This window comes from Salminus brasiliensis, chromosome 10, assembly GCF_030463535.1.
Source record: "Salminus brasiliensis chromosome 10, fSalBra1.hap2, whole genome shotgun sequence".
Classification (NCBI taxonomy): domain Eukaryota; kingdom Metazoa; phylum Chordata; class Actinopteri; order Characiformes; family Bryconidae; genus Salminus; species Salminus brasiliensis.
In genome coordinates, this window is record NC_132887.1 from 17,289,358 (window position 1) to 17,317,123 (window position 27,766).

General features: G+C 41.3%; 2 protein-coding genes across 3 annotated transcripts; one reads left to right on the top strand and one right to left on the bottom strand.

Annotated features, from left to right (window-relative positions):
• Window positions 1-3,077: 3,077 nt before the first annotated feature.
• ap5m1 (adaptor related protein complex 5 subunit mu 1) lies at window positions 3,078-7,369 on the bottom strand. 2 transcript variants are annotated; one of them, XM_072690423.1, is made up of 8 exons: window positions 7,084-7,369; window positions 6,177-6,843; window positions 5,854-6,081; window positions 5,239-5,378; window positions 4,563-4,648; window positions 3,745-3,852; window positions 3,397-3,493; window positions 3,078-3,261 (listed from the first exon to the last, which is right to left on the bottom strand). In XM_072690423.1, exons 1-8 carry the CDS (start codon window positions 7,149-7,151, stop codon window positions 3,240-3,242), a joined length of 1,416 nt encoding a protein of 471 aa, XP_072546524.1. In that variant the 5' UTR covers window positions 7,152-7,369; the 3' UTR covers window positions 3,078-3,239. The 2 variants fall into 2 exon arrangements, with proteins under 2 accessions (XP_072546524.1, XP_072546523.1); XM_072690422.1 differs by having other exon boundaries at window positions 3,745-3,857.
• A 174-nt stretch (window positions 7,370-7,543) lies between these two features.
• Window positions 7,544-20,790, top strand: exoc5 (exocyst complex component 5). Its single transcript, XM_072689524.1, has 18 exons — window positions 7,544-7,753; window positions 8,356-8,450; window positions 10,079-10,226; window positions 10,310-10,504; window positions 13,045-13,109; window positions 13,740-13,768; window positions 13,968-14,077; window positions 15,003-15,047; window positions 15,151-15,291; window positions 15,386-15,465; window positions 15,613-15,822; window positions 16,996-17,143; window positions 17,235-17,343; window positions 17,431-17,551; window positions 17,670-17,756; window positions 18,604-18,712; window positions 18,866-19,081; window positions 19,756-20,790. Exons 1-18 carry the CDS (start codon window positions 7,727-7,729, stop codon window positions 19,942-19,944), a joined length of 2,124 nt encoding a protein of 707 aa, XP_072545625.1. The 5' UTR covers window positions 7,544-7,726; the 3' UTR covers window positions 19,945-20,790.
• The last annotated feature ends 6,976 nt before the right edge of the window (window positions 20,791-27,766 follow it).

A 27,766-nucleotide genomic window follows, 5' to 3' on the forward strand; every position in this document is an offset into this window, starting at 1 on the left:
TTTCCTTGTTGCGCAAAGGCGCGCGCTGTGCGTAAAAACGCACCCGACACATAAAACACTGCTGCTAGTCGTATTAAAACCGATCTTCATTTTAAACCGCATTCATAGCATCACTGTGTCCTTAATCTGAAAAGCACACTCCACAAGGATCTCTACCTTACTGACACACGCATTCTTCACTGTTCATAGACCGCCTCATCGGTGCACAGATGGCGTGGCAAAACATGAGCTAGAGCTAATTGTTTTATCTGTATTTTTATTTTATTTTTTTACGTGCAACTCAACTCTGTGCTTAAACTTCTCATATCCATATCTTTCAACTAATAGAAATACTCCAAAATGATTTGGAATAAAATTATATTACACTGATTTACTCTGACAGCGACAATATGTTCTATTTGATCATTTTAATTATTCAGAATCATGTTCAAATGAAGAGTGAGACAATCTTCAGAAAGTGCAAACCTGCATGAATCGGGATTCTGCATTTTATTGTGTGTGTGAAGGAGATCGTCCAACCTGCAAAGATGTGAGCTGGATCTGGGTGACTCGTGCAACCCTGCAAAGCAGCCATCCTGCTGGCCCTGGATATGCTAAAGTATCATGGAATGTTGTCCGTGTGCTGTAATATGTACCGGCGTGCCAGCTGCTTTAAGGTGTGTTAGCTACTTAAGGATGTGCCGGATGGTGGGTTGTCTGCACAAAGATGTGCGGTTTGGTGTGGCAGCTACTTTATGATGTGCCAGATGATGTACCAGCTGCTGTAACATGCTGGTTGGTGTATCGGCTGCTGTAACATGCTGGACGGTGTGTTAGCTGCTTTAAAAAGTGCAGATTGGTTGCTGACTGTTTTAAGATGTGCCAGATGGTGGGCCAGCAGCTTTAAGATGTGTTGGTTAGTGTGCCGACTAGTGTGCCAGTTGCTTTAAGATGTCCCCCGAATGATTTCTTGGCTGCTGTTGTCTATCTGATGTCTCAGATAGTGTACCAGCTGCTTTAAACTTTAAGATGTGCCAGTAAATATGTTGACTCCTGTAAAACATGCTGGGTTGTTTGCTAGCTGCCTTAAAATGTGCTGGATGCTGTGCTGGATGGTGTGTCGGCTGCTGCAAAATGTGCCAGATGGTGTGCCGGCAGCTTTACAATGACACAGTGTCACTATAAATTGTGCCAGTTGGTGTGCCAACTCCTGTTTGATGTGCCGGTTGGTGTGCCGGCTGCTATAAAACGTGTCAGTTGGTATGCCGGTTGCTTAATGGCGCGCTGGATGATGTGCCGGGTGGTGTGCTGGCTGTTTTAGCACATGTCGGATGGTGTGCCAGCTGCTTTAAGATATGCCGGTTGATGTACTGGCTGTCTCAACATGTGCAGTGTCGGCAGTTTTATGGCGTGCGGTCTGCTTTATGCCGGTTGACATGCAGGCTGCTGTAGAAAGTGTTGGATGCTGTGCCAGCTGCTTTAAGATGAGCAGATTGGCATATCGGCAGCTTTACTGTGTGACTGTACGTGCTGTACAGTGTGCTGCCTGCTTTAAAATATGCTGGTTGACATGCAGGCTGGTGTGCCGGCAGCTTTAAGATGTGCTGGATGGTGTGCCGGCTGCTTCAAGACATTCAAGATGCCGTGCTGGCCTCTTTAGGATGTGCCAGATGATGTGCCGGGTGGTGTGCCGGCAGCTTTAAAATGTGCCAGATGGTGTGCTGGCTGCATTAAGATGTACTGGTACCTTTTTGGCGTGCTGGCAGCTTTAAGATGTGATGGATGGTGTGCCGGCTGCTTCAAGACGTTCAAGACGCCGTACTGGCCTCTTTAGGGTGTGCCAGATGATGTGTCGGGTGGTGTGCCGGCAGTTTTAAAATGTGCCAGATGGCGTGCTGGCTGCATTAATAGGTGCTGGTAGCTTTATGGCGTGCTGGCAGCTTTAAGATGTGATGGATGGTGTGCTGGCAGCCAAGATGTGTTGGTTGGTTTGCCAACTCCTGTAAAATATGATGATTGGTGCGCTGAATGGGGCACAGAGCTTTAGCATGTGCTGGTTGGTGTGCCAGCTGCTTTAGGATGTGCTGGATGGTGTGCCAGCAGGTTTAGGATGTGCTGGTTGAGGTGCTGGTCATTGCAATGCTATCATTTGCCATCAATTTACAATCGCATTCCAAGTCAGATGAGAGAAAGTAATACTACGCGATATACAGTACAGTTGCTCTATCAGAAATTACAACCTTACAAATTCGATCAAGAACACATTCATAAATGTAAAACTATGCCTGTGGCTTTGTATCTAAAGCAAAGCACGACATAACTGTTTGGACTAATATATATATATATGGTAAAGTACAGAGACAAAGCTGATGGCAGTGTTACATTGGTTTATGCTGCCATGATCAAGGACCAGTAACAGATGAACAATGATGTTTGGTAACTATTAGGATGCTTTTGTTGTAGAGTATTAAGTGAAAGAGACATGCTACAGTGGGGCGACTAAGAGCCACTACAGAGTAATTAACTCCCCTCTCTGGATACCAGTTTAGTCGTTCTCTTTCTCAGTTCCCCTCTCTGTCAGTCAGTCAGTCTATTCCCAACCCCTACAAACACAGACATGGCCTAAGCACCCTTGTGAAAGAACTCAAGAACCATTTAAGCAGACTCACCGAAAGGCTAATTGGGACAACTACTAATGAGTCCTGTCTAAAGCAAAATGAAGGAGCAATTAATTAAATTTAAATGAACACATCACTAGTCAAAACAGACAAAAACACTCAGAATTGTATAAATAAAAAAAGATTCAAGCTTTACTTCATTCAGCACAGCCTTTGAAACTCTAACAGTTCAGATTTTTTCTTTACCTCAGTAAACCTACACAAAACTGCCCAATTTTCCTAATGGCTGCACTCTCTGAACAAAGAAAGGCACTCAGTGAAGTGTGTAGGGGGATATGTGATGTGGGTATGAACAGATACTGCAAACTATCTAAGCCAAGTTTACTATTCCACCCTAATCCGGACCAGTTTAGATGAGGATTTTTTTTTCCACTTAGCGTCATTTGAAATGTTAATTAACGTATAAAAAATACAAAAGGCTGTCACCCAAGTCAATCCATTTATCAAACCTTGATACCCTGCCAGTACCTGCAAAAAGCAGAGTTAGTTCGGTTCAGTTATTAAGGCAGAAAATCATGAAGCTATAGTATCATGAGTCCAGACGACACTGGTGCATCTCCAGTGGAGTTCCAGATGTAGTATTCAGAGGACACCAGTTCTCGTGCTATGGAGGGAAAACCAAACAAAGAAAACAAAAAGCACATTTATTTAGTTAGCTCCAACTGTACAACAATGTCCCTTAAGTACTGTCAATTAGCTGTAAATACTACATAACAGAATTAATCACTAAAACACTCACTTGTGACGATGCGTGGCTTTGCTGAGGAATACACTTGTACAGAGTGTTGGTCCACACAGCATCCAGATAAAGTCAAATCTGGTACACGGAAGTAGAGCTGCAAACCAATACAAAATATGTGGTTAAGAGATATTCCCCAACTAAGTGGTTAAGATAATGAATAAATAAGAATAATTAGGGAGTTAAGAAAACTCCTTGTAGGCAAAAGAGTAAGACAAATGCCTCGTAACCACATCCACACTGTATTGCGTCATTAGAAATGCATGAAAAATCAGCTTATTTAAAAATATGCACATCTTCAAGCTACTATGGAAATAACACACACATTAATCTAGAGGTCACACTCACTTTCACATATGCGGTGAGGTCTGTGCATAGAGGGTCTGTTGGCCCAACAAGATGTCCTGAGAAATTCACAGTGCCTTCCAGAGTAACCTCTCGAGACTTTGGAAACTTCTGCCCTGATGTGTTTCAATAGACAAACAAACAAACACAACAGTTGTGCAACTAATGCTGTGTTTGAGTGCTCATCAGAGGGCTGTATATACAGATGGTTAACTAGTAAATACAGCTTGTCGGAAGATCAAACCACGAAGTCACATGTGTTGGATTGTAATAACAAAAAGCTCACTAAAAACAACCACAAGGCCATCCTCTAAACTGAACCATTGATAGAAGGAAGCATTAAGAGTACTCTTTTTGGGAAAAAGGCAAAAAATAAATAAATAAATAAATAAATAATTAAAGCTTTACGACAATGGCGAGATTTTGGAATTGACCGCAGCATGTAGAACTGGTCGAATGTTAACAATACTGGTGGTCTGGGGTTATACGTGTCTTTGTTGGTTTTATGTTTTGCAAATAATTAGGTAAGACCTGAGGGTTTGAACATATGTAGAACTGAAGGTATGGGCAAGTGTTGCCAGAACCCTAATTTAAAAAAATAAAAAATAAAGAAATAAAAATTAAAAAATAAAAATAAAAAAGCGGCACCTAAAATCCTAAGTTCCCTACTTGTAAATACCACTTCACTAGCCGTTGGAGTGCACTTTACAAGTGGTACCAATGGTATTTCCCAGTTTCCAACACCACTTGCAAGCAGCGCAAGTCTATATTTGAATCTATAGTTAAAATACAGACATATGGGGTGTTGAGCATAAACTTACCAAGAACCCAAACCAGCATATTCTTCTCTTTAGACACCTCCAACTGTCCTGAGCTCACCTTTACATCCACACTGCCTATTAGGTTCCTGTACAAAAGATCAAGAGCAGCTCATTCAACAGTACTTCAACTGAAAGCGGTTCAACTAATGAACACAACCCTACCCTACACTACCCTACCATTCAACAGGTAATTTACTAAGCACAGCACAATTCTTCTGAACACTGTCTTAATAGATAGACTGTTCTGAATAGATTCATTTGGGATTGTGTATAGTACACCAGCACAGACCATTAAAGGACCTGTAGCCAATATTTATATTGTATTTTTAATAAGGTCCTCTTAACAGGCTAGTCGGTGTATATATTATTGCGGTCATATATTGCTGTCAATCACCTTTGGTCTGATTTTTGTAATATTTCGCTGTTGTAACCCACCTGATGGATCTAATCAGCTAATTAACAATTCCCTGCCCAATGAAGTGGGCATGTTAGAGCAGTGAAATATGCAGGGCATGTTTGTCTAAAGCATTGCTTCCCAAGTCTGCCCTGCACATTTCAGTGTTTACCCTGCTCCCAGTGGGACTGTTTAGTAACAGTAATAACATGCACAGACTTAAACATTCTGCCCCTCTACTCCACCAAAAGCAGAATTAGCCAGGTTTGTGTAATGTATCACCTGTTGAAAAACGGTAGCTGTGCCTCGCAGTACTCAAAACTGTTTCGGACACTTTCGTGGAGCTTGAGGACTACGTTCACTTTGAGTAGGTTCTCTTCTCCTTTCAGCTGGTAGGAGCCAAGGATAGGCGGCACAGGTACCTGGGTTACAAGGGAAAGTTGATTACAAATTCAGCTCACATTATGCGAGATTACAGCTCACATTATTGAGATTAATACAGTGAAGTAACAATATGTACAGTATAGAAGGCATATTCCGATTTATAAATATGGAGAAGAAAATGTCAGAAACTTCTGAATGGGATATTGGAGGGGATTGGAATGAACAGTTGAATGAATAACAAATCCAGCCTGAACCAGTACACTGCATACTGTGTATTGTCATGTTATCTGCGAGTAACTGGATCATGATAGCATCGTATCCTGTATCCTAATACATCGTATCTGGAGTGCTTTCAAAGCTTAGCAGTTGGTACAGGAAAAATAAATGGCATTATTATTGGTATTGGCTATCACTCAAGATATCAACGTCAGTATGGATACTCCTACGCCTAATGTCTAATGTATAGGTCACTAATGCATAGTAATCAGCACATCAGTAGATGTGTAGGCCTACCTGTGAGGTATAGCTGCAGAGTCTAAATGGCTCCAGAGGTGGGGAGAAGGGGAATTTGTATGGCCCTGAAAAGGCTGAGCCATCACTTTGATCCACACTGCTTGCTGTGAGAATGCTGGAATCAAGGGACGTCACACAGGGATGGACAAGGATATCTTGCAGAGGTGAACCGTTGGGTGGAAGTGTGAGGGTAACTGTGACATTGGGCAAGACGCCCTCCACCTCACACTAATGTCAAAATAAACGTAGAGCAGACGGGATTTGGGTCAATTGTCTATGAAACATGATTACTTTTAACACACAAAACAGAAGAGCACACTTACTTTGCACATAACTTTCCCGTACACATCCCACATATCCTGCTTGCTCCTGTTGCCGTACTGCATGGACCTCACCATCTCTGTGAGGGCCACGCTCACCACCGCTCTCCCTCGGTGGACTCCTGCTTTCCAGGCTGGCTGCTTCTGAGCACCTCCTGGGCCTGGAGCCAAGGCAGCAGGCGACGCTCCAGCCTGAGGGGGGACGTCCAAGGGCGTCCCTAGAGGACAAACTTGCAGAAGCACTACGGGGAGAGTGGCCAAGCGGGAGGCCAACACATCAGGCTCTGGCGGTTTACCCCCCGTGCCACAAAGGAAGCCCTGCAGGGCTGACAGAAGAGCTAAGCCTTGAGAGACTGAAGCCAAACTGGGAAGCGGAGGTCTGGGCTCGGACGGGGCTTCAACTAGAGGGAGACAGGCTAGGATTAGCCCACCCTGGCTGATGGTTAGCAGGGGCCAGAGGGTTCTCCCACCTGGGCCACCTACACGGAGCTCCACAGCCGGGCAGCGCTGCTGACGGGCACAATCATCCCGAGCAGCCATATAGGGCTTGTCGGGGTCTATCAGGCCCAGCTCGGTCAGCAGGAGCTGGGGTATAAGACGGTCCTCTGGAACTGCCACATACTGAGTTCCTGCCAGGGACTTAGCACGGAACTCCACTGTGGGGTACCGTCTGAGTGAAGGAGCACAGAGAGAAAAACGGTCAGTAAATCACAAAGCCCATAAATGGCCAAATGGCAGCCAGAACATAACAGTATAGATAGCTTAGATTTTTGTTTCATAGCATGAGGCCACATTATAGCAGCCCAAAACAATGCCTAATAACAAATGTGCCACATGGAAGGGAAAAAAGCAACACTTTTTCAGTGCATAAAACTGCAGATTGTGGATACTTCACACTTTGCATACTCACCTGGAAAATCGCACTTTTCCAGATTCACCCTCGTCATGAGAAACGACCCACAGCGCCCGTATACTCATGGAGACTCCGAAACTCGGTTACTTCCACTGTAGAAACACTTCACTGGCTCGTTTAGCATAGCAGCGGAATGGCTAACTAATCGTGCAACAATCACATCTCCTCATCCAAAAATACCTTTTATTCAAATACTTACAAAAATAAAGAGCTGAATCAATAATCACAGTAAAGTATCTCGCTAACAGCGCTAGCTACGATTGAAGCCCTTTATTCCCGTTGACGTTTCCTGTTTTGAAGCAGCATGTGACATACAGAGGCGTGGCTGCTTGCTTTCCTCTCCATGAGCGCTGATCTCCGATCAGGTTCACGCCTTTACCCGCCACTTCCGCACAGCACACAACGGCGCACACGCTGATCTCAGACCTGCCGCTGAGGGCGGACTTTTGCTTGAGGGGCTCTTTTTCCTTCGTTTCCGGCCCGGTTATGGCAGCTGGATGGAGGAAGAAGCAGAGGGCCTTGATTTAGGGTAAACAAGTACCAGCGGATCCTGTCAAAATCGCCCCGCGTTTATAAAGTGTTGGTGGCCTGTGCCGGACTTTACTTCGCCCTCTGTAAAGCCTCTCTGGCACGGTGAGAAATGGCCACGACCGCTCAGTTATTCGAGGTAAGTTGCGTTTCCTAGTCGAGTTAGCGAGCAACTTGGCTAATTAGCTAGCTAGCTTGCTCAACAACACAGCTTTAGGTGCCAAGTCTAGAATCGTTTACGGTTACAGGGATAAATGTTATACTTTGAAGTGCTGATAATTAAATGCTTTGCAGTATTTACAGAGGCATGTTGCACGAAAATAGAGCGGTTAGCTGATAGCTAGCTAACTAGCTAGCATTGTTGAGTTAAAAGGGGCAGCCCTGGTTTGTGAAGTATGACACAGCTAGCTAGCTAGCTACAGTTTGTAAAACTTAGCCAGCTGCTATTAGCTAGTTTGAGCTCTTGCTTTGTATTTGTTGGACTGTGGGGTGTGTGTCTGGTGTATTTGTGGAGGTGTGCAGTCTAGCAGTTTAATGTCAGACTGCGGGAGTTGTGTGATGTGTCAGATGAGTGTGGTTGTCTGGCTGTAGTTGAGTGTATGGGAATTGGTGCAGTGCCGCATATTAGTGGTTCAGTACGGTCATGCCTGTAGATACGCATCCCTTCCCTTCCCTTCCCTTCATTATGGATGGCTATGAAAGTGAATAAGGCTGGATCCTGCATTTGTATAATTTTCATAGGAACCGTTTGATGCAGATGAGTACATTGAGCGGCTGGCTTGGAGAACTCCGGGAGGCGGTTCTAAAGGAGGAGCAGAGGGCTTTGACCCAAAAAAGTAAGCCTTCATTTTTTAATTTTTTTTATTTATTTATTTTTAGAAATATTATTTACTAATTGTGTATGCTTTAGATGTAGCACTGTGACGTTTGTTGTTTTCAGGGGAAAAATATATAAAAATTAACATCTGGCAGGTGCTTTTTGCATGTGTCTGAAATGATCATAATTATGTGGAATGTTTTTTTTAATGTTCACTTGCACTGAAAGTTAAAGGAAAATTTTGGTGATACTGTATTTTTATGTGACAGTGTTACTGTTCGAGTGATGTATAGTTTTGTCCATTTTGTATTTGTCCATTTTTGTCTTTTTATTATTATTATTATTTTTGTTTCCCTCAGTTATCCAGTTTTTCATTTAGTGTTCTTTGACGTTGACTAAGACATTACTATTAAGGTTGAAGGTTTTGATTTAAGTTTTTCACCTTTTAACTTTGATCACAATTAACAAACAGATGTAGATACATTGTGCACGTGTAAGGCGAAAATATTAGTCTGCTACACTGGATGTTTGCATGTGTTGGACACTGTGCAACAGTTTGCTCTTGCAGTGATGTAGAGCACTGTGTTAGAGCTGTTGAACTGGCAATGCAGAAACATCAGCCTAAATTTAACACTAACGCCTCAAATAAGCAACCGTGGAGAGGCTGATAGGAGCTGCGGAACCACTGACTCACAAATGATGGAAGAGAACGAATTTCAGCGAAAGAGCGCGTGAGAGGGAAAAGGCCCTAAGCTGCACCCAGCGTTGGAGGAATTATTGTGATATGAGATTATACACTCATCACTTTGGAATGGTTTTTCTACCACCCGGAGAATCTAAACATGCTGACGTGGAGCTTTTTGCAACCGCTGTCCTGCAAGTGCTTAGAAATGCAGCTGACAAAGCTCTTAGAGTGCGTAAGGGTGCGTACACACACACACATCATATCACAAAAAGGCAGTTTTAAGAGGAGTTGCAGTTTATGGCAGCAGGCAATTAGCTGTTTTGCCAGCACAGTAAATATACTTTTTAAAAATGCTAGGCCTTCTCAGGGTGTGCCTTCTGATCTTCTCTGTAACTTGTTCTTTCTGAACTGTTTAAAGGTCAGATATTAATGTGCTCAATGCCTAATAATAATAATAGATGGGACTTACTCTTGTTTCTGTCTGATACCAGTGTTGATATTGGAGTCTGGAGTGTTGAGAGAGTCTGGAGTGCTGGAGAGTGAACACCAGTGCAATAATAATGAATTTAAAAAAGCAGAATGAAGCTTTGCTAAATGTAGAGCGTCATCCTGAAACTCCTTCTCCAAAACGAGCATTTGCTGCTGATTTTTTTTTCCCCAATACCCATCTGTACCAAAATGCCATGGGTATTATTAAGGGGGTTGTAGTATGTCATGTTAATCAGAGGTCTAAAAGGATCTTAAAATTATTGTAACATGTACTGCAAGTGATCAGCTACCACATTACTTAACAGGGTTGCATGACATAAACAAAATACTATGTTGCTATTATGTTAGTATGTGTTATGATTGCATTATTAAGAAATCCAGTCATAATTCATGTCAGATCTGCCGTTAACCTTATTCTAATCCTTATCCACCTGTCTTTTCGCTGGCACTGATTGTGATTCCTGCTCTCTCAGGTTGCTAGAGGAATTTGAGAACCATATAGAAGAACTAAAACAGCTGGACGAGAGAATCCAGAGGAAAGTAGAGAAGCTTGAACAGCAATGCCACCGTGAGGCCAAGGAGTTTGCACACAAGGTCCAGGAGCTTCAGAGGAGCAATCAGGTTTGAGAGGATCATGGATTTGATGGTACCTAAACAATGTGAGCCAAGTACGCCAAAGTTGCTAAACTTGCCTATTTTCACAGGTGGCTTTTCAGCACTTCCAGGAGCTGGATGACCACATCAGCTATGTGGCCACAAAGGTTTGCCACCTTGGAGACCAGCTGGAGGGAGTGAACACTCCAAGACAGAGAGCTGTGGAGGCCCAGAGGCTCATGACCTACTTCAACGAGTTCCTGGATGGAGAGCTGCGCAGTGATGTTTTCAACAACCCTGATAAGGTCAGAACTTTAACGGTACCAGTGAACAATGTACAGCTGGAATGGGTCATACTGGTCCTGAAATGTTGCATTGGTTACTTAGTTTAATTAGAGGAGTTTAATTAGTTTAATTAAGTGGAGGTTGGATCAAAACACACCTGATTGAACACATTAAGGATTTCATAATTAAATAATGAAAGGAAATATAAAGATTTCGTTCCACCTTGTGGGAAAGTTTTTGGTTGATGCTGTGCAGACATGTGGAGTAATTGTTGAGTTGAACAGTACTATGCAGTCAACTCAAGGCACTCAAACGGTTTAAAAATCTGTTATCTGGCCGATGATTGTTTTTTTTTTTTTTTTTTTTTGTAAAACACTAGCTAAAGTCTAATAAATACAAATATTATTGCAGGGGGAAAAAGTCATTTATATCTTTTGTGCTAGTTATGAGAACGCAGGTTAGGTTCTGGATTTCTCCTCAATTCTTCTGGCCATTACATAGACTTGTTTTAGTTGCACTGCTGATTTAACTTCTTGAAGAATTGATAAGACATACCGAAGATTACAGATAATACTCAGCATCTCTTCTGTAGAGGGTTGGAAATGGTTAAACGGCCAATTGACGTGTATAATTAGGGCTGCACAATGTATTAAGCATTGCCATCAAAATGTGCCCATGTGCAGACATCACATTGTTGGACGTGTAATGTCAAGTTATCATTCACGTCACGCTACAATGCTTTTTTGATACTTATAGAAAAGGGAAATGTACACGTCTCTTTTTTACTCCAATCTTTGATATGTGCATTATTAATGTCAAGACATGTTGGGTCATTGACTTCTGGTGAAATCTGGTGAAAATTCTTGTTCATCACAGAGATGCACGTAGAACCAAGGGGACAGAAAGTAGCAGAAAGCAGACCTCTTCATACTAGGGAGCAAAAATGACAAATTAATGAAATTAAACTGCACCAACTGCAGAGAAGATAAATGCAAAATGCTTAATATCCCAAGGGGATCACATCCCTTTACCAAAAATTGTTGATGATGAAAAATGAAACTAACCGACAGCAGCTCTGACACTGTATTGAGTCTACAGCTGAATAATGTTACAACCTACTGACCGGCTATGTTTCCAAAGTGCTTTTGCCCCCTAACTGCGCTTACACCCAGTAATGTTTGTAAACAGGAAAGCTAGTCTATATATAGCTAAAATAAAATATCATGCGGTGCAGCCCATGTAATCACTTTTTTTTTTTTTTTTTTTTTTTTTGGTACGATTAGTGGTGTTCTGAGCAAATACACACATTGTTCAATGATTTTTCTTTTTCTCAGATACGTAAAACTTTTGCACTGTACAGTATAATTGCAAATTGAATAGCCATAGTGCTCCACCACCACTTATTTTAGTAAACACTTATGTGTTCAAGCATATATAATGGCAATCTAAAGCATAGATTTGATCATCACAGTATTTTGATGTGTGCCAACTTAATTGGAAATGCCCTTCATGTGTTTATCTCTCAAGTCACTCCGAAGAGTTGCAGTGTGATCAACCATGGGTGGCAAGTATTACATCTGGAATGCTATTAGCATTAGACCACCAACACACTTGGTGCGAGAGACGTGTGGGAAATATACCCGGCAGACTTCTTCAATATTTCTCAAACGTGGCCCGCCTCCAGTAGAGAAAAGAGGGGAGCTGCCGGTGAATAGCTAAAGGGGGGGTTAAAAAAAAAAAAAGGGAGAGGAAATGGAGGGAAGGAAGGCTAGGCTAATCCCTGTGAAAGAGAGGGCCGGGCCCAGGCAGTGTGGAGACAAGCGCTGGTAAAAACCCCCACTGCAGGGAGATGGCTACATCACTTACATGGGATTTAGCTAATCTTAGCTGGGGGACAGATACTTAGAAAACCTCGGTGAGGAGAGCAGAAAAAGGCTGGATCCACCTCACGGGAGCACAGTAATGATGTTAGCTGAGGCAGGCAGGAATAGCAGATGGGGGAACAGAGGATGTGTGGACGGCAGGGCCTTTTTCCGTCCCCTTTTTTTTTTATTTTTTTTTATTCTCTCCTTGTGTGTAAGGGGGTGAAGAGCGAGGTGGGGAGTTCTTGTCAGGGTTCCTGTTTTTGGCGAGACCTCCCGCCTGCCCATCGGGACAGATTATGGGAGGCGATTTAGCGAGGCTGCTACGGGATTAGCCGCAGCCCATTCATAATAGTTATATGAAAGTGAGTGTAAAGAGTTAGCTGGGCAGCGGCAGGCAGAGTGGGGAGTTAGTGGAGCTGCTCTGCTGCTGCTGCCGCTGCTGCTGATGGGGCGCAGGTGTACTGAAGCTGAGCTCGCTCTTATCAGCTCCATGCTGGACAAGAGGAAGGAGGGGTAAAGGGAGGGGAGACACGGAGAGATTTACCGTAAGCTGATCCTCAGGTTTAAGGCCAGTGCCTGTGGCCTTTTCTCATGTCCATTTCCCCCCCTTGCCAGCAAGGTGCCCATCTCTTCCTTTCTCACTCACTTCGCACACACAGTATCTCTTATCGTCTAATCTGTTTCATTCCGTGCAGATAAAAGAAGCTGCTGACATCATTCAGAAGTTGCACCTGATTGCTCAGGAGCTGCCTTTTGACAGGTAAGCAATGTGCGAGGCAGCGGAGGTCGGGAAGAGGCTGTGCAGGGAAAGGACAGACGATTGCAAGATATTAAGCAAAGTCATGCATAGGGTAACTATAGGGGTGTGACAGTTCTCAAAGTTGGACAATATACATTTTTCAAAGCAGAACAAACAGAGTGCTTGAAAATCTTCAGTGTAGTAGAACATTGATCAGAGAAGCACAAGCCTTTTGTCATAATACATTAGCTACAATCCAATAAAATAGCCCCAAGCTTATATACATATACCTACCCATCTACCTGGTGTTGATTTCAAGGTGAAGTGAAAGTGGGATGGGAAGGATGGTCTATACTTATTTTGGAGCTGCTTGTTTAATCAGCATTACAATTAGTACTTTATTTTCTTCAGTCTGATAACTGTTTTGTTCTATATCTGCATCTTCAATTGAGGCTGTTATTAAACAGTACAGTATTATACACATACATTATATGTATTGTTACATTCACAATTGTTGCAATTGTCATAAATCCATGACTTCACAGTCATGATAAATAGTTAAATTTGCTACTTTGAATGGGTTTTGTAAAATGATGTATTTATTTCCTTGTATTTCTCTTTCTTGCTTTCTCCTTCTCCATCCTGTTCCAGATTTGCTGATGTTAAAGCCAAGATAGCGAGTGAGTAGGAGTTTTCTTTTCTTTAATACACTAAAGAGCATTATTTGTGAAAAGGAAAATGGATAAACCCAGTTGTGATGTACAATAATAGAGTGGATTAGTATCACAGGAATTAGACTTATTTTATTAATTGGAGCCCATTAGACTGTGTGTATGTGTTAAAACCAATGCATCATGGGATGTGTGTGGTGTTTCTAAGGTAAATACCATGACCTGGAACGACAGTTGATCCAGGAGTTCACAGCAGCTCAGCGCAGGGGAGAGATTGGACGCATGAGAGAAGTGGCTGCAGTCCTGCTGCATTTCAAGGTGAGGATGAGGCTGTCTCAGTAACACCCCTGTGTGCACCATATAGACTAGGGCTGAGCCAATATATCAGCTGGGTGATAGACCATGCACTTTACAAAGATTGCTAAACTGGCTGTGACTGATTGCTATGTTGCAACACAGGCTAAGCTGTTAAGCTATGAAGGTTAATATAACCGAACATGCAAAGTACATCCAGACCTAACCTATAACCTTAGCATGCAATAACATACTAGTCTTCATGAGAGGACTAAAAAAAGAATATTAATGACAAGAAACCAACAAAACTATTAAGCATCCCGAGAAGCTCCAATCCTTGCCCCACAATATTTGTAATTTAAGACATTGTGAGCTTCTGCTAAATATTTAAGTCTGAAAATAGATGACAGACGGTAATATTAGATGGGTCTGTTGGTGTAGCGTAGTGGGTAACAACACCTTTACTATGCCAGAGGGTTTAGTTTCCCAGGTGAGTAAGCACACCACCACAACACCAATAAGAGTCCATGGGGCAAGACTCACTACGTTCGCTTACATGTCAAACATCAGCAAAATGCCATAAATGTAAATGTGTAGCTAAATATATAAATTAAGCCTTATTTTAATGATGCGGTATAGATTATTTTAAGATGCTAAAATTGTTAACAAATAATCTGCTATTAACAGTAATTATAGGTTTTGAGTTCATTTAGGCTTTAGAGTTAAATTGACAGTTCAGATTACTCATAAAATATCATAAGATGTTGTATTAATAAAATATTTGTTATATTAATTAATAAAATATCTGTTGATGTTCATAGGATTTTTGGATCCTTAGATTTGTGATATTAGTGACAACATTTCATATAAATGCAGGAATAATGTAGGTTATACCATTATCTTTGTACTGGGATTGTTGTCTCACATTCTCTCTGCTTTTTTTCCTCAGGGGTATGCTCATTGTATAGATGTCTACATCAAGCAGTGTCAAGAGGTGAGCCCTTTTTAATAGAAATAGCAAAATGCTTTTACAGATGCTGTTAGATTTGTCAAGGCTAAGATAACTTTCTGTTCACTCTCTCTTTCTTTTATCTCAGGGTGCATACATGCGTAATGACGTGTTTGAGGACACAGCCCTTCTCTGTCAGCGAGTCAATAAACAGGTGGGAGAGGTCTTCTGCAGCCCAGAAACCGTGATGGCAAAACTCATCCAGAACATCTTTGAGAACAAGCTGCAGGTTTGTCCTCGGACTCATACACAGGGTAAACGGTGCACATACTAGCCATTTGCTTATCTTAGGTCTGGCAGCTGACTAGGCTGTATGCTTTCAGGCTCATGTAAAGGAAAAACTTGAGACTCGTCCCACTGAGTTGGAGCAATACCTCAGAAACCTGTATGACCTCTATACCAGGTATTTTGCCTTCAGTCTCCTTCTTTCTTTAGTTTTGTAGTTCGTATTTCTGTTAATTCAAAGAGATTAAATGTCTGTTTGGCTTTTTTGATTACTTCTTGAGCAATGTCCACATATTAAAGCCATGTTTGGACCCTCTGTTTTCAGGACAACGGCTTTGGCTGCTAAACTAACAGAGTTTAACCTGGGCTCAGACAAACACACTTTCCTGTCCAAACTGATTAAGAGCATATTCTCCACTTACCTGGACAGCTACATAGACATGGAGCAGCAGTATCTGCAGAACCGCAGTGCCTCAATTCTGCAGAGATACTACGACTCAAAGAACCACCAAAAACGGCCTCTAGGCACCGGGAGGTAAGGAGCTCTCTAAAATGTTGGTGTCTGTCTGGAGGGGTAGTGTTGTGTTGGAAATGACAAAACTCTTTTACTCAAATGTGTCCGCTAGTGCAGTGCAATGTATCATTGGTTTGTTATCCCAATATTGCTTTTGTACAGTGGCATGCAAAGGTTTGGGCACCCCCTTTCAAAATGTCTTCTACTGTGAATAGTTCAGGAAGTAGAATATGGACTGCTCTCCTAAGGTAAGATTACAGTCAAAGATGGAACATCCTTTTTACATTTTAAGCAAGGTGGTAGGAATAGGAATGGTAGGGGTCAAGAAAACCTTCCTAGAGAATTGCTCGTGGGATTACTAGAAAAGCAAAAAAAAAAAAAGCAAAATTAGCAAATTTAGGAGTGGTGGTGCACTGTTCTACTGTGCAGCAACACCTGCACAAATATGATCTTGGAAAAGTCAACAGAAGAAAACCTTGTGTGTGTCTTAACTTTAGCATTAGAACCATTTAAATGACATTTAAAGCCTAATGCATCTTGGGAACAATTCCTTTAGGTTGATAAGTAGTTTAAATAAAACTCACACACAGTGGTCACAGTGATTGAAGATATGTAGTTTTGCATGCCACTGTAGGTGCTCTGATAAATTAAGGTATTCATGTGATCTGATAAATGTAAAATGGAAATTAAGGTTGTAATGATTGCAGTTGCTAGAGCATTATAATTCCACTGCTAGTATTTTACACCATTATTACTTTTATTCCAGCAATTTTAATACAGACCAATCTAGTACAGTTAAACCATCATGGTTAACATAGCGGCACATGTAGAATGCATACAGACCTAAATTGGACCTTAGCATGTTCATTTATTGCAGTATAATTGGAGTGCAGGTATTTTGTTCTGTATTTTGTTATTTTGGTATATTATCTAACTCTAGTGTCCAGTTTCAGTCATAGGCCAATTTTATTTTTTTTGGTCTGTAGCACTTATGGTTTAGGGTCTTTCTTTTCACAGTTGACGATGAGTGTACATTAAACAGCAGTGCTGTAGTCCCCCGGGACAGGCTGACATTTCTGCTCATCTATGCATAAACTGTTTGAGTGCCTGTGAAAGTGTTTGGGGAGAAACATACACACCACACACACACACACACACATATATGCTCATTCTGTCCTCCTCGCATGCACACAGTATACAGGAGCTGAAGGAGAGGATCAGACAGCGCACAAATCTGCCCTTGGGCCCCAGTATTGACACACATGGAGAAACCTTCCTCTCACAAGAGGTTGTGGTCAACCTGTTGCAGGAAACACGGCACGCCTTCCAGAGATGCAACAAGGCAACAAACATTTCATATATTTCTTGACTTGTTTAACTGTTAGCTACTCCTGAATGGTGGAAGTTAATCACTAACCTTTGTTTTCGCACAGTTGTCTGACCCAGCTGACCTCCCTAAAAATGCATACTCCATTTTCCTGCTCCTGGTAGAGCACCTCTGTGTGGACCATATAGACTATGCCTTAGAGATCGGCCTTTCAGGTAAGAGAATACTCATGTCATGTGTACTTCATTTATGGCATTAGCCTGTTGAGTGCTGTCAGACATGATTCTCACTTCTCTCCATAGCTATTCCTTCTTCAGATGCCAAAAATGCCAACCTCTACTTCTTGGACGTGGTCCAGCAGGCTAACACTATCTTTCACCTCTTTGATAAGCAGTTCAATGATCACCTCATGCCACTTATAAGGTGAGTGTGAATGATAACGGATCATGTTCATCCATCATTTTGTGGAGAACAACAACATCATTTTCCTTCTTCTCCTTTACTGGCTTCTTTGACATTCTGTGAACTGTGACTCTTGTAGTTCATCTCCTAAGCTGACAGAGTGCTTGCAGAAGAAGAAGGAGGTGATTGAGCAGATGGAAGTGAAGTTGGACACTGGGATTGACCGGTAAGTTTTTCCATTATAATACTTAAATGTCCATTATTGACTTAAAGCTGTCTGGACTGGATGTTTTGTGCCAGAACTTAAACCACTGATCGATACATGAGCATTGTTTTTGGGGAATATGCTTTCTCAGCCCTTTATTATATCGTTGTTGCTGGATATGCTAAATTTATAGACATATTTTAAAAACGCAGGTATGCTCTTTTATAATGTTTTATAAAGGCTTAAAAACAATATTCCAGTATGTCAGTCAAATTATGTCTAACTATGCTTTGAGTTGAATGTATCCAGCTTTTTTGGCAACTGTAAGCCAAGCATTTCTGGGGAGGTGTGTGTTGGGCTATGGTGTAGAGTACTGCATTTATTTGACGCAGAAATGTAAATTGTCATTAACGTGCGACCCTAGTGTAACTGGATGCGGAAGTAAAAAGCACTTCAACACGTACAGAATTTTTGTTTCTGTAAATGACGGAAGATCATGAACAATTTTGAGAAACGTTTGGGGTTCCAGAACATGGTGGAGCATTTTGTATTTTGCACACACGCCATAGCGGCTATATCAGAAAATGGAAAACAAAACAAAGTACTTAAACCATAAGGGAAATACATCTGTAATACTGCAAGCTGTGGTCAAAAAAGAAAGCAAAAGTAAAAAAGCAGGTCACCATGAACCTCTGACCTCGTCTGAATGTCATCACAATGTGTCCTGGGGGTTTTACAACTACCTTTTCTGAGGTCAAGTGGAACCTCAAGCTGATTGCCAAAAACATGCATGGAAAAAGCCTCTTTGTTCATAATTCCATTCAGCCAATGCTACATTTCCATCGGTCTTGATTTTGTTTGTTTTTAGGACTCTGAATTGTATGATTGGCCAGATGAAGCACATTCTGACCACTGAGCAGAAGAAAACTGACTTCAGGCCAGAAGATGAGAACAACGTCATGATACAGTACACTACAGTAAGAGACCCAACCCAAACACAGATATTTGCAGTCAGACTTTGCACACAGTAAGAGCTACGTTGGGGAGCTTTACTTTTGTCCCTACCAATACAATATCTCAGTGCTGCTTCTGGTTGTCTTAAGTATTGTGTGTTCTTTTCTTTTCCTCAGGCATGCTCTAAGGTGTGTGCGTATGTGAGCAAGCAGGTGGAGCGTGTGCGAAGGTCTATGGACGGGAAGAATGTGGACACGGTCCTGACAGAGCTGGGCGTGCGCTTTCACAGGCTCATCCACGAGCACCTGCAGCAGTTCAGCTACAACTACATGGGGGGCATGCTGGCCATCTGCGACGTGGCAGAGTACCGCCGCTGCGCCAAAGACTTTCGGGTAAGGAGAGGTCAAGGGCCGAAGGTTGTAAGAGTGTTAATTAGGTCTGCAGCTATTGAATATATTCATTTTCAAATAATCTATTGAATGAGAAAAAAAGCTCAAAACACAATTTTTAATTGAATTACTAAATGGAAAAACAGGACAAAAAAGAAATGCTCAGATGCCAGTTTGCAAGCCTTTTTACAACTCTGTTATTCTGCCGATCTTGCAGCAACAGCATCAGCTTGCAAATTCTGTGCATTCATAGCACAGTTTAAATGAAAGAGAGAATAGATTTCACTCCGTTATGTGCTAACTTTGAGCTTACCGCAGAAACTAGTTAACTAGCTTTCCAGAACTAGCTGGTTTATTGCCAGACATTGATGCAAATCAGTGCATGCTAACTAGAGTTCTGGAGCAGCAGGAAAGATATTAAAATTGCAAGACCAATGTTGTTGCTTCCAGTTAGAGCTCTATTACATTGTTAGAAGTTGGTCTCTAGTCATTTCATTCATTTTGTGTTTCATAAAAGCGGTTAAATGATGTTTGTTTTCAATTGACCAATTTATTAAATTTAAATGCATATTTCTTTCAGCTATTGTGTGACTGGTGATTTTATGTTGCAATTTGTGTTATTATTTTAAGAATAAAACCCAACAGGCAAATAATAGCTGTGTCTGTATTCTTCTCAGGTTCCTCTGGTCCTCCAGCTCTTTGACACACTCCATGCTCTGTGTAACCTCCTGGTTGTTGCTCCTGATAACCTGAAGCAGGTGTGCTCTGGCGAGCAGCTGACCAACCTGGACAGGAACCTCCTACATGCCTTTGTGCAGCTGAGAGCGGACTATCGCTCGGCCAGACTAGGACGCCATTTTAGCTAATGATGGGGCATAATGCCTGTGTGCTGCACAGCCGTCCAATCAGAACAGCCCTCTTGGTAGGCAACAACACTACACCCAAACTTTTTTTTTTGGCTTTTGGAATTTTTATATTCCTAAAAGTAACCCCCTCCACAAGAGAATGAGACTGTGTCATCCCACCTGTACTGAACAGTGAATATTTGGACATGGCCCACTCCATCTGTCTTTACAGTTTTTATTTCTGTATTTCTGCTTTTTGCCTTCTGCGCTCATCTTTTAACTACTGCATATGAGAATGTGTGGCATTTCATTTGAAATGGTTTCCTTCACTTCACAGCGTCCTTGCATTACAATTTTAAGGCCTATTTTAATACAGGTGATAGTGATCTGTAAAAAAGAAAATGTTGGAAAGAGGGCTGTTTGTTCATTTTTCTCTGGATTTTGATGTGGAGTGGGTGATGTAGGATAAATTACAATGGACCAGATTTGAAATTCTGCAGAAATCTGAGGGAGAAAAGACTCTACTTATTTGCTTTTGTTTTTATTTTACCAAATATATGTGGCTCTGCTGGCACTGGAGACACTTCAGCAAGCTGCTCTAAAGGATCATGAGCTAACTCACTAATGAGCAACTGCTAAAACCATTTTTTTTTTCTTCTTTCCCTTCCTCACATAGAGTTTAATATAAATCAGATGTGAATTCTGTGCTTGGTTTGCAAGTTACAGACTTGCTCACCACTTACTCAATATGCAGTTCATGCAGTTCAATGTAGTCAAGACCAAGCAACAAAAACCTAATTGCAACACACTACGCTGAACATGTCACTGATAATTAATTAAATAAATCGTCTGAATTGGTAAACAAAACGTAGTAATTCTGATATTTTCCATCCTGGTAGCGAATGTTGTCCTGTGGTACCTGTAGGTCTGTTGTTTTTGCTTATGAACATATGGCACAATCCACTTCTCCTAATCGGAGGATGTGATGAATTAGAAGGGCTGAGCAATATGATGATGGTATATTTTATCCCAAAGAGAGCACAATTATTTCATGTGGTCATGGTTTTAAAAGAGGCTGTATTGGTTTGCTGGTGCAATCTGTTTGTTCTCAAACCTCAGAAAAACACGATGGTATTTAGTGTTGTAATGATATTGTGTCTTAAGTCTTGTCATATTTTTGCCTTATAGCTTACCTCTTTTAGCACATATTCAGTTTAACTGGTAAACGTGCAAAATGACAACAGTTTGGTTAAAATATGATTGCATCATATGCTGTGGAACACATTTAGTATTGTAAATATTGCAGCTTTCCAAAGTGAAACATATCTGCCTCCCACTGACATCTGTGCTCTGGAGCAAGTTTAGCAATCAAAAAAGCATTTGAGCAATGATTTATTTTTATGTTTAGGAAAAATAAATGAAAACAAATGAGGCAAATGAGTTTTGATATATGTAAAATGTCATGCTTTTGTTTGATCACTTCCTAATAAAGTTAAGGGAAAAATACTAATTAATTGCTTTAGACATTTCAATTTAAATTCATGCAGGCTTTATTCTTTTCAAAATTCACTTTTAAAGTTGATCAGACTTATGCAATAACGAATATAGGTGAAAAATCCTAATTAGGGATTAGGATCAAAAGTACTGAACTGGTAATTGCTCTGCATTTTTACATATAATTAACACTTGCAAGCAACGTCCAAAAGTCTGATGCAGTGTCGTATGACTCCTTTTACTTTAACCTTAAAGATCTATGTTGGTGGCAGGGACGAGTGACCCCTGTCTGACCTAGGTGTTCAACAGCTGGATCAGGTGGACATTCAGTGCTTGAGCTCATACATTTATTAAAAAACAGATATTGATATACTGATTGACTGATGGTGAAGCGGCATGATTTGTTTGATTTTATTGGAAAACAATAACCGCATCATGATTTGTTCTCACAGAGGTCAACACCCTGACCTAACAACAAAACGACAAAGTAGGCTCTCAATGACTCTCATTATAAATAACACCGCTGTTTAGAGTAAATTCTGCTCACTATCCTTATAATTATAGCTTATAATATTAATGCTAATCTTTATAATGTCCACACTTTTATTTTATTATAATTAAAATGAACAGTTAATTGAAAAACTGAATTTACGCAATGTCTGTTGTACCATCAGATACATTAGCTAAGTGTCTTGAATTTCCTCCTTTGGATTTGTGTTAACCACCAATGAGTGAATATCCTTCAGGGTCCAGAGTTCAGGTCTAGTCTTGGACGTTTCCTCCTTTATCTTTCCTGGTGAAGCTGCGTTGTCCAGTATTTAACCCCAGTCGGGAAACCAGCCTGTGGAAGTTCGAGGCGCAGCCGTAGACTCACACAGCTTCTTAACGTGTCCTCGCAGCTTCAGTCAAACACTAAAAAGCAGATACCAGACATATCCTGCCATAGCTATTACGCTCGGAGTAAGAGAAAACTGGTTAATCACTTTATTTATTTAGGAATGGGTATAACGGTCGGTTTCGTTTGGGAGCTCCTTCGCAGACCTCCACAGACACAGACTCGCCTCACCTCACAGACTCATCGAGTATTCTTAACCACGGAGGTTTAGGGTAATATATTCCCAAAGGAGGAAAATTATTCTCACAGTTAAAGCGACAGAAAGGGCCAAACTGCTATCTTAACCGCCCAGCGGTGTGTGAGCCGTGTGTGGTCGCGGTGGCTGAGAGAAAGCTAGGCCTGAAAGCTAGCTAAGCTAAACTCTGTCTCCGCCAAAGCGTGCTGTTGTGTCGGAGGTAGGTACACAATGACAAATGGGCAAAGTTAAACAGCGCAATTAATTAGGCTAATATTAATATGATCAATGCCGTGGAAATTCAATTCTCCAAGCCCTAATCACAACCGGATAGCTTGTAAAAATTATTTTGTTAGGCCCCGGTGCAAACACGCAGGCCTTTTCCAAACATTTGAGCACTATTTGTTTTCCGTGGCGATTAGCGTTTACCGTTAGCGAGCGGGCGGAGGGCCGATAAGAGGAGAGAGAGAGAGAGAGAGAAGCGAGGGGGAGAGGGAGCATCCCGCGGGCCCGGCTAACTCACTCACTCACACACACACACACACACACACGGTTAGGGCTGCTGTTTCGGGGGGGCGGGGGGTGGCGCTGTGTTTGAGCAGGTGGCGCGGATTAGGTGCACTGTCAACAAGCCTCCTCAGCTCTACTCATTAGCCTTCATGATTTTACCAGTTCCTCTCCCACACATCCATATCTGCTCTTCTCTGTAAAGATAGCATTTGTTTTGGGAAGGGCTAGTGTTCACTTTCGAATCCCCTTGTGGAAAGCTGCTATTTCTACTGCTCGCTCCTGTTCAGGTGCGGTAAGGCTTAGGGGGCTGTGATAAGGGGGGCAGAAATACAATATATGATACTTTACAATGATTTTTACTCAGTATTTCACACACTGTGCAGCACAGAAAACTAATTCTGCTCTCCGTAATGAAAGCAGGAGGAGCAGTCGCACTGGGACCCATGATGGGGGGCAGAACTCGTCACCTGGCCCTCCTAAAATGCTGGTACTCAGATATACAACCGTGATTTACAGAAGGACCATGTTTCTTACAGTTTAGCTTCAGTCAGCACTACCCAGCCCAGACAAGTTCAAAAAGGGTCTCCCTGATGGTCACTGGTTTTAAACAGATCCCTGGCAACATGTGACCTGATATAGTCATTATTTATCATTTTTATAAGGTATTAGATTAGATAATATAGATGTTATATGCTGGTGGGCACATTAGATATAAAAATCATTTCTTTTATATGGTAGGCTTACATTTTTATACTCTCCCAGCAGGTTTTTTTGTGGAATATTTTTTTTTTTGTTTTTTGTGTTTTTTTGTGACCAGTAGCAGCAGCAGTAGCAGCAGCAGTAGCAGCGTCTAAAATTGTGTGCATGTTAACATTATGAAATTTAGCAGGGTTTGGTCATCATACCTCACTATGAAATATTCTTATTTTGAATCAGTATGACGCTGGCATGTAATTTTGGAAGACGTTGGATTTTGTTTACTTAACATCTCTATATAAAACCAATGAAATATCCATCTGCTGCCGTCATTATTCTGCGTCAGATTCACATTGGAAGTAGACGTTCTGACATTAAATTTAGCTCACCCCACTTACATCACACCTACGTTTAACCAGATAACTGTCTATTGGCATTAGTGGCCAGCTTGGCTGACCTTTAAGATCCCAGTTATGCCCCTGAGTTGGACAGCTTTTTTTATATACCCACAGTTTTTCAACCATTTGTTCAGAAAAGCTTTCATTTTTAAGGATACTGATAAAATATAATCATACTGGGCTTCTGGAAATAAGATACTGAAACACATTTATTAAAACTGCTTTTTCTTGGAAGTGAGGATCTAACACAGTGACTGTGAGACCCATCTTAATATGCTGTCTGGGAATGAAAGAATTGAATGATTGAGGGACGGAAGTACATGTCCCTCCTTTCTAAGGGGTTAAGGCTCCAGACTTCTGGTACATTACTGAGACCTAAAGGAGCCATTAAGATTTCTGAGAGTCACTTCATGTCTCAGGTGTCTCTTATTGTCTGTCTTCAGCCAACAATAACACTTGTCCTGTTGTTAGTGTCCTTCCTCTCAACCATGAGTGGCCGATGTGAAGTGCTTCAGTGCCTCAGTGCCTGCTTGAGCTGATGATTCCCACATATTCTGGGCTACAACTTAACTCAAGAGTCTTATGGACACTCTGTCCCAGCCTAGACCCCCTGTGGAGGGGTTTTTTCCTGTAGTGCTATGTTAAATCCTTTGAGTTATCTCTTTGCTCTCCTCCTCTTTCACAATTTTTTTAATCAGTGCCCCAACTTGAAGATTGATTGATTGGACAAGCTTCAGCAAAGAGTCCAGGCCAACTCTTATTCTAATGAGTCTCGCTAAAAGTTCATGAGAACTTAACAGAGTGTTGTTTATCTAGAGGGTGTGCACCCACACACACATTAAATGGTAATTACGCCTTAATTGCGCTGTTCCCGCTGTTATTGCGATCCCATGGTGGAGCGTTTGGTCCACCCTGCCTCCAGTCCCCTCCAGTGGTTCTAGCAGCCCACAAATCCGAGCTTGAGCGCATCACTCTCTCAAATGGCCCTCCCTCTGCCTCCTGGAGCAGTGACAATACAGCATTACAGCAGTCAATCCATGTCAACAGCAGCTTTGCTTAATGCCAGCTAAAAGCTTTTAAGCTAAATCTTCACCTAATGATGCAGAACGATTAGCACTTGGTCTTTTGGTCTGCCGATGGGCTTCTATCAATTAGTGCTTGCTTGCTTATTTGCTTATTTATTTATTTTTCTATTCTGGCTGAGTTATATAGATATGAAAGCCTGGTTGTTTACATGGGGTTGTGCTTTAGCAGGCCTTCAGGTTTACAGATTCTTTAAAGATTCGAAAGCTCCCTGCTCTTGCAGATTTGAAGGCCCTGCTTTAGAACACAATACTCCAGCTTTACCATGGCCCATCATTAGACTCCATGAACAGAGTGTTTATGTTTTTGTCCTTACAGCACTCTGTGATTAGGTGTTCAGGAAGAAAGTGTGTATGGGACTGAAAACAGATGTGCAATGCCAGTCCTCTGTTTGTCCCCTGCTGCCATGCAGATGTTGCCCTCTGCCCTTCTTGTTTCCGTGCCCACTGGTAAGTCCATGACCACCACAGATTGTACACTGTGACCTAACAGTGCTCAATAAAATAGCTGCTGTATGAGGCCTTTTAATGTCTGTTGGTAAGGCGGGTAGATTAAATAATAAAATATGTGGATTATACTGTGATCATCCAGTGCTGACAACATATTTAATGTTATATTCATATTTAATATTATGTTGTTTAGGCATTTTATTTTAAAGTAGTGGTTTTTACTATGCACATTATTTTGGCAGTATAGTACCTTTTAGGAGTGTAAGAAAAGACCACTGTATTGAAGTATTCCAATATGTTTTCAATATGAATTAATTCTCAAACACAGGTTTGATTTTTAATTAATAGTTTACATGCAAAGATTGGTGGCCACATTTTGAGTTGGTCCTCAGATCCTATAAAAAGTTACATTTTATGCATATGATGGTGTGTTTTTGCCAACACACAGCCCTTGTATCTTCTGATAATAATAAAAGTCAGATTATAACTGACCTGTCTTATGAATAGCTGGCTTTATTAGCTATATAACATATTTTAGCAATACTATATCAATAATCAAGAAAGAAACAGAGGCAGTGTAAAGTGATAACACCCATGTTTATAGACACATTATCCATTGAGATACATTCATATCTGTTCCTGTAACATGAATATTTGCCCTTTAGTTTATGTTTACGATATTAAAGTGTTTTTTGTACATGGATGAAATTTAAGAATGCTATGAAATGCTCAGTGGACCTTGATAATCCAACTCATTGAGCTGTTTTTTGGAGACATTAAGCCTAATCTTAAGCTACATTATCCTCCCAGAGCCAGTTACTCAAACCTAGACTTACAATAGAGGACTCACTTTCACTGACTGTGTAGGTTAAAGAAAGGGTTCACTGAAAAATCACATTCACACAATGTTCCTCTGTCCCCAAACCAATACCCCAAGTCAGTTATTCAAGAAAAATCCAGAAATTTTGAAAAAAGATCATTTAGCGTTTGGATGATTTGGATGGGTTAGGAGAAATGTGAAAAATGCTGGTGGAGGCAGTTTGCTGCAGGCCAGTTCCCAGAGGTTCTGTTTTAAATGTGGGGTTATCAATTATCAGGTCAGCCCTCACTAAATATCTAAAATTTTAAACTTTGAACGGAACGCCAGCTGTACACCATCATTACTTCCTATCTGCGCTATATGGACAAAAGTATTGGGACACCCAATCCTATTTATCCCATTCAACTTCATAGAGTACTGTAGCTCACTACTCGGATGCTCAATACTTGGATGTAAATTAATTTCAGGTGACATTTCTGTTTTATTGTGTGCTAAAGAAGTTTTTTGGGATCTGCAATGTAACCAATGTATGTATGTATATATATATATATATATATATATATATATATATATATATATATATATATATATATATATATAAGGAAATCTACACTATAGGACAGATGCACAGAGACACCTACTGATTCTTCTGAAATCAAAGTTGTTAAAAAAAAGACTTAATCCTGCTTTTGTTGGTCAGTCTCTACTGCTCAGCGAAGGCTTTCTACTAGATTTTGGAGGAGCATTGCTGAGCTCAGGATGTTGGATGATCACCACCCTACTTCATTCCAAACTCCTCAACTCATCTCAGACGTATTGGATGGAGCACTGTCATTCCACAGAACACAGTTCCACTGCTCCACATGCTGGGGGGCTTTATACCTATCCACCCCACACCTTGCATTAGGCATCGTGACAATAGGTCCATGTAGATCTGCACCAGAGAGTCCTATTCTAATAGCAGTACTGTTTTACAGGGGTGTAAGTTGGCTGATTGATTACGTTTTGGGGATACAGAGGAAATTGTGTGAATTAGCTTTTCCAACGAACCTTTCCTTTAATCCAGACTTGCTAAACACACTCCAGTGGAACGTGTCTTTAGTTTGAGACTAAACACTGAAGCTCATGTTTTCGGGCATCATTTCTGAAGCTGTCACTCATCTGAAATTTCTTTCAGTGTAAAGTTTTGCAGCATTTTCACTCCAGTTCACTCCAGAAGCCCTTTACTTGTCCAGTTTGTCCTGATTTCGTGAGGTTGAGTGGTCTGAAAATAAGGCAGAGAGCAGAGTGGTTTGGGAGGGGATATATGTGTTAAAGTGCAAA

Excerpts from the sequence above, each read along its gene's own strand:
- ap5m1 (XM_072690422.1), bottom strand. The coding sequence starts at position 7,151 with ATGAGTATACGGGCGCTGTGGGTCGTTTCTCATGACGAGGGTGAATCT. Across the intron at positions 3,494-3,744 it reads ACCTCACCGCATATGTGAAA|CTCTACTTCCGTGTACCAGA; the intron begins GTGAGTGTGACC and ends ATTGGTTTGCAG. Across the intron at positions 3,262-3,396 it reads AAAGCCACGCATCGTCACAA|CACGAGAACTGGTGTCCTCT; the intron begins GTGAGTGTTTTA and ends TTCCCTCCATAG.
- exoc5 (XM_072689524.1), top strand. The coding sequence starts at position 7,727 with ATGGCCACGACCGCTCAGTTATTCGAG. Across the intron at positions 7,754-8,355 it reads CGACCGCTCAGTTATTCGAG|GAACCGTTTGATGCAGATGA; the intron begins GTAAGTTGCGTT and ends TAATTTTCATAG. Across the intron at positions 15,292-15,385 it reads TCTTTGAGAACAAGCTGCAG|GCTCATGTAAAGGAAAAACT; the intron begins GTTTGTCCTCGG and ends GTATGCTTTCAG.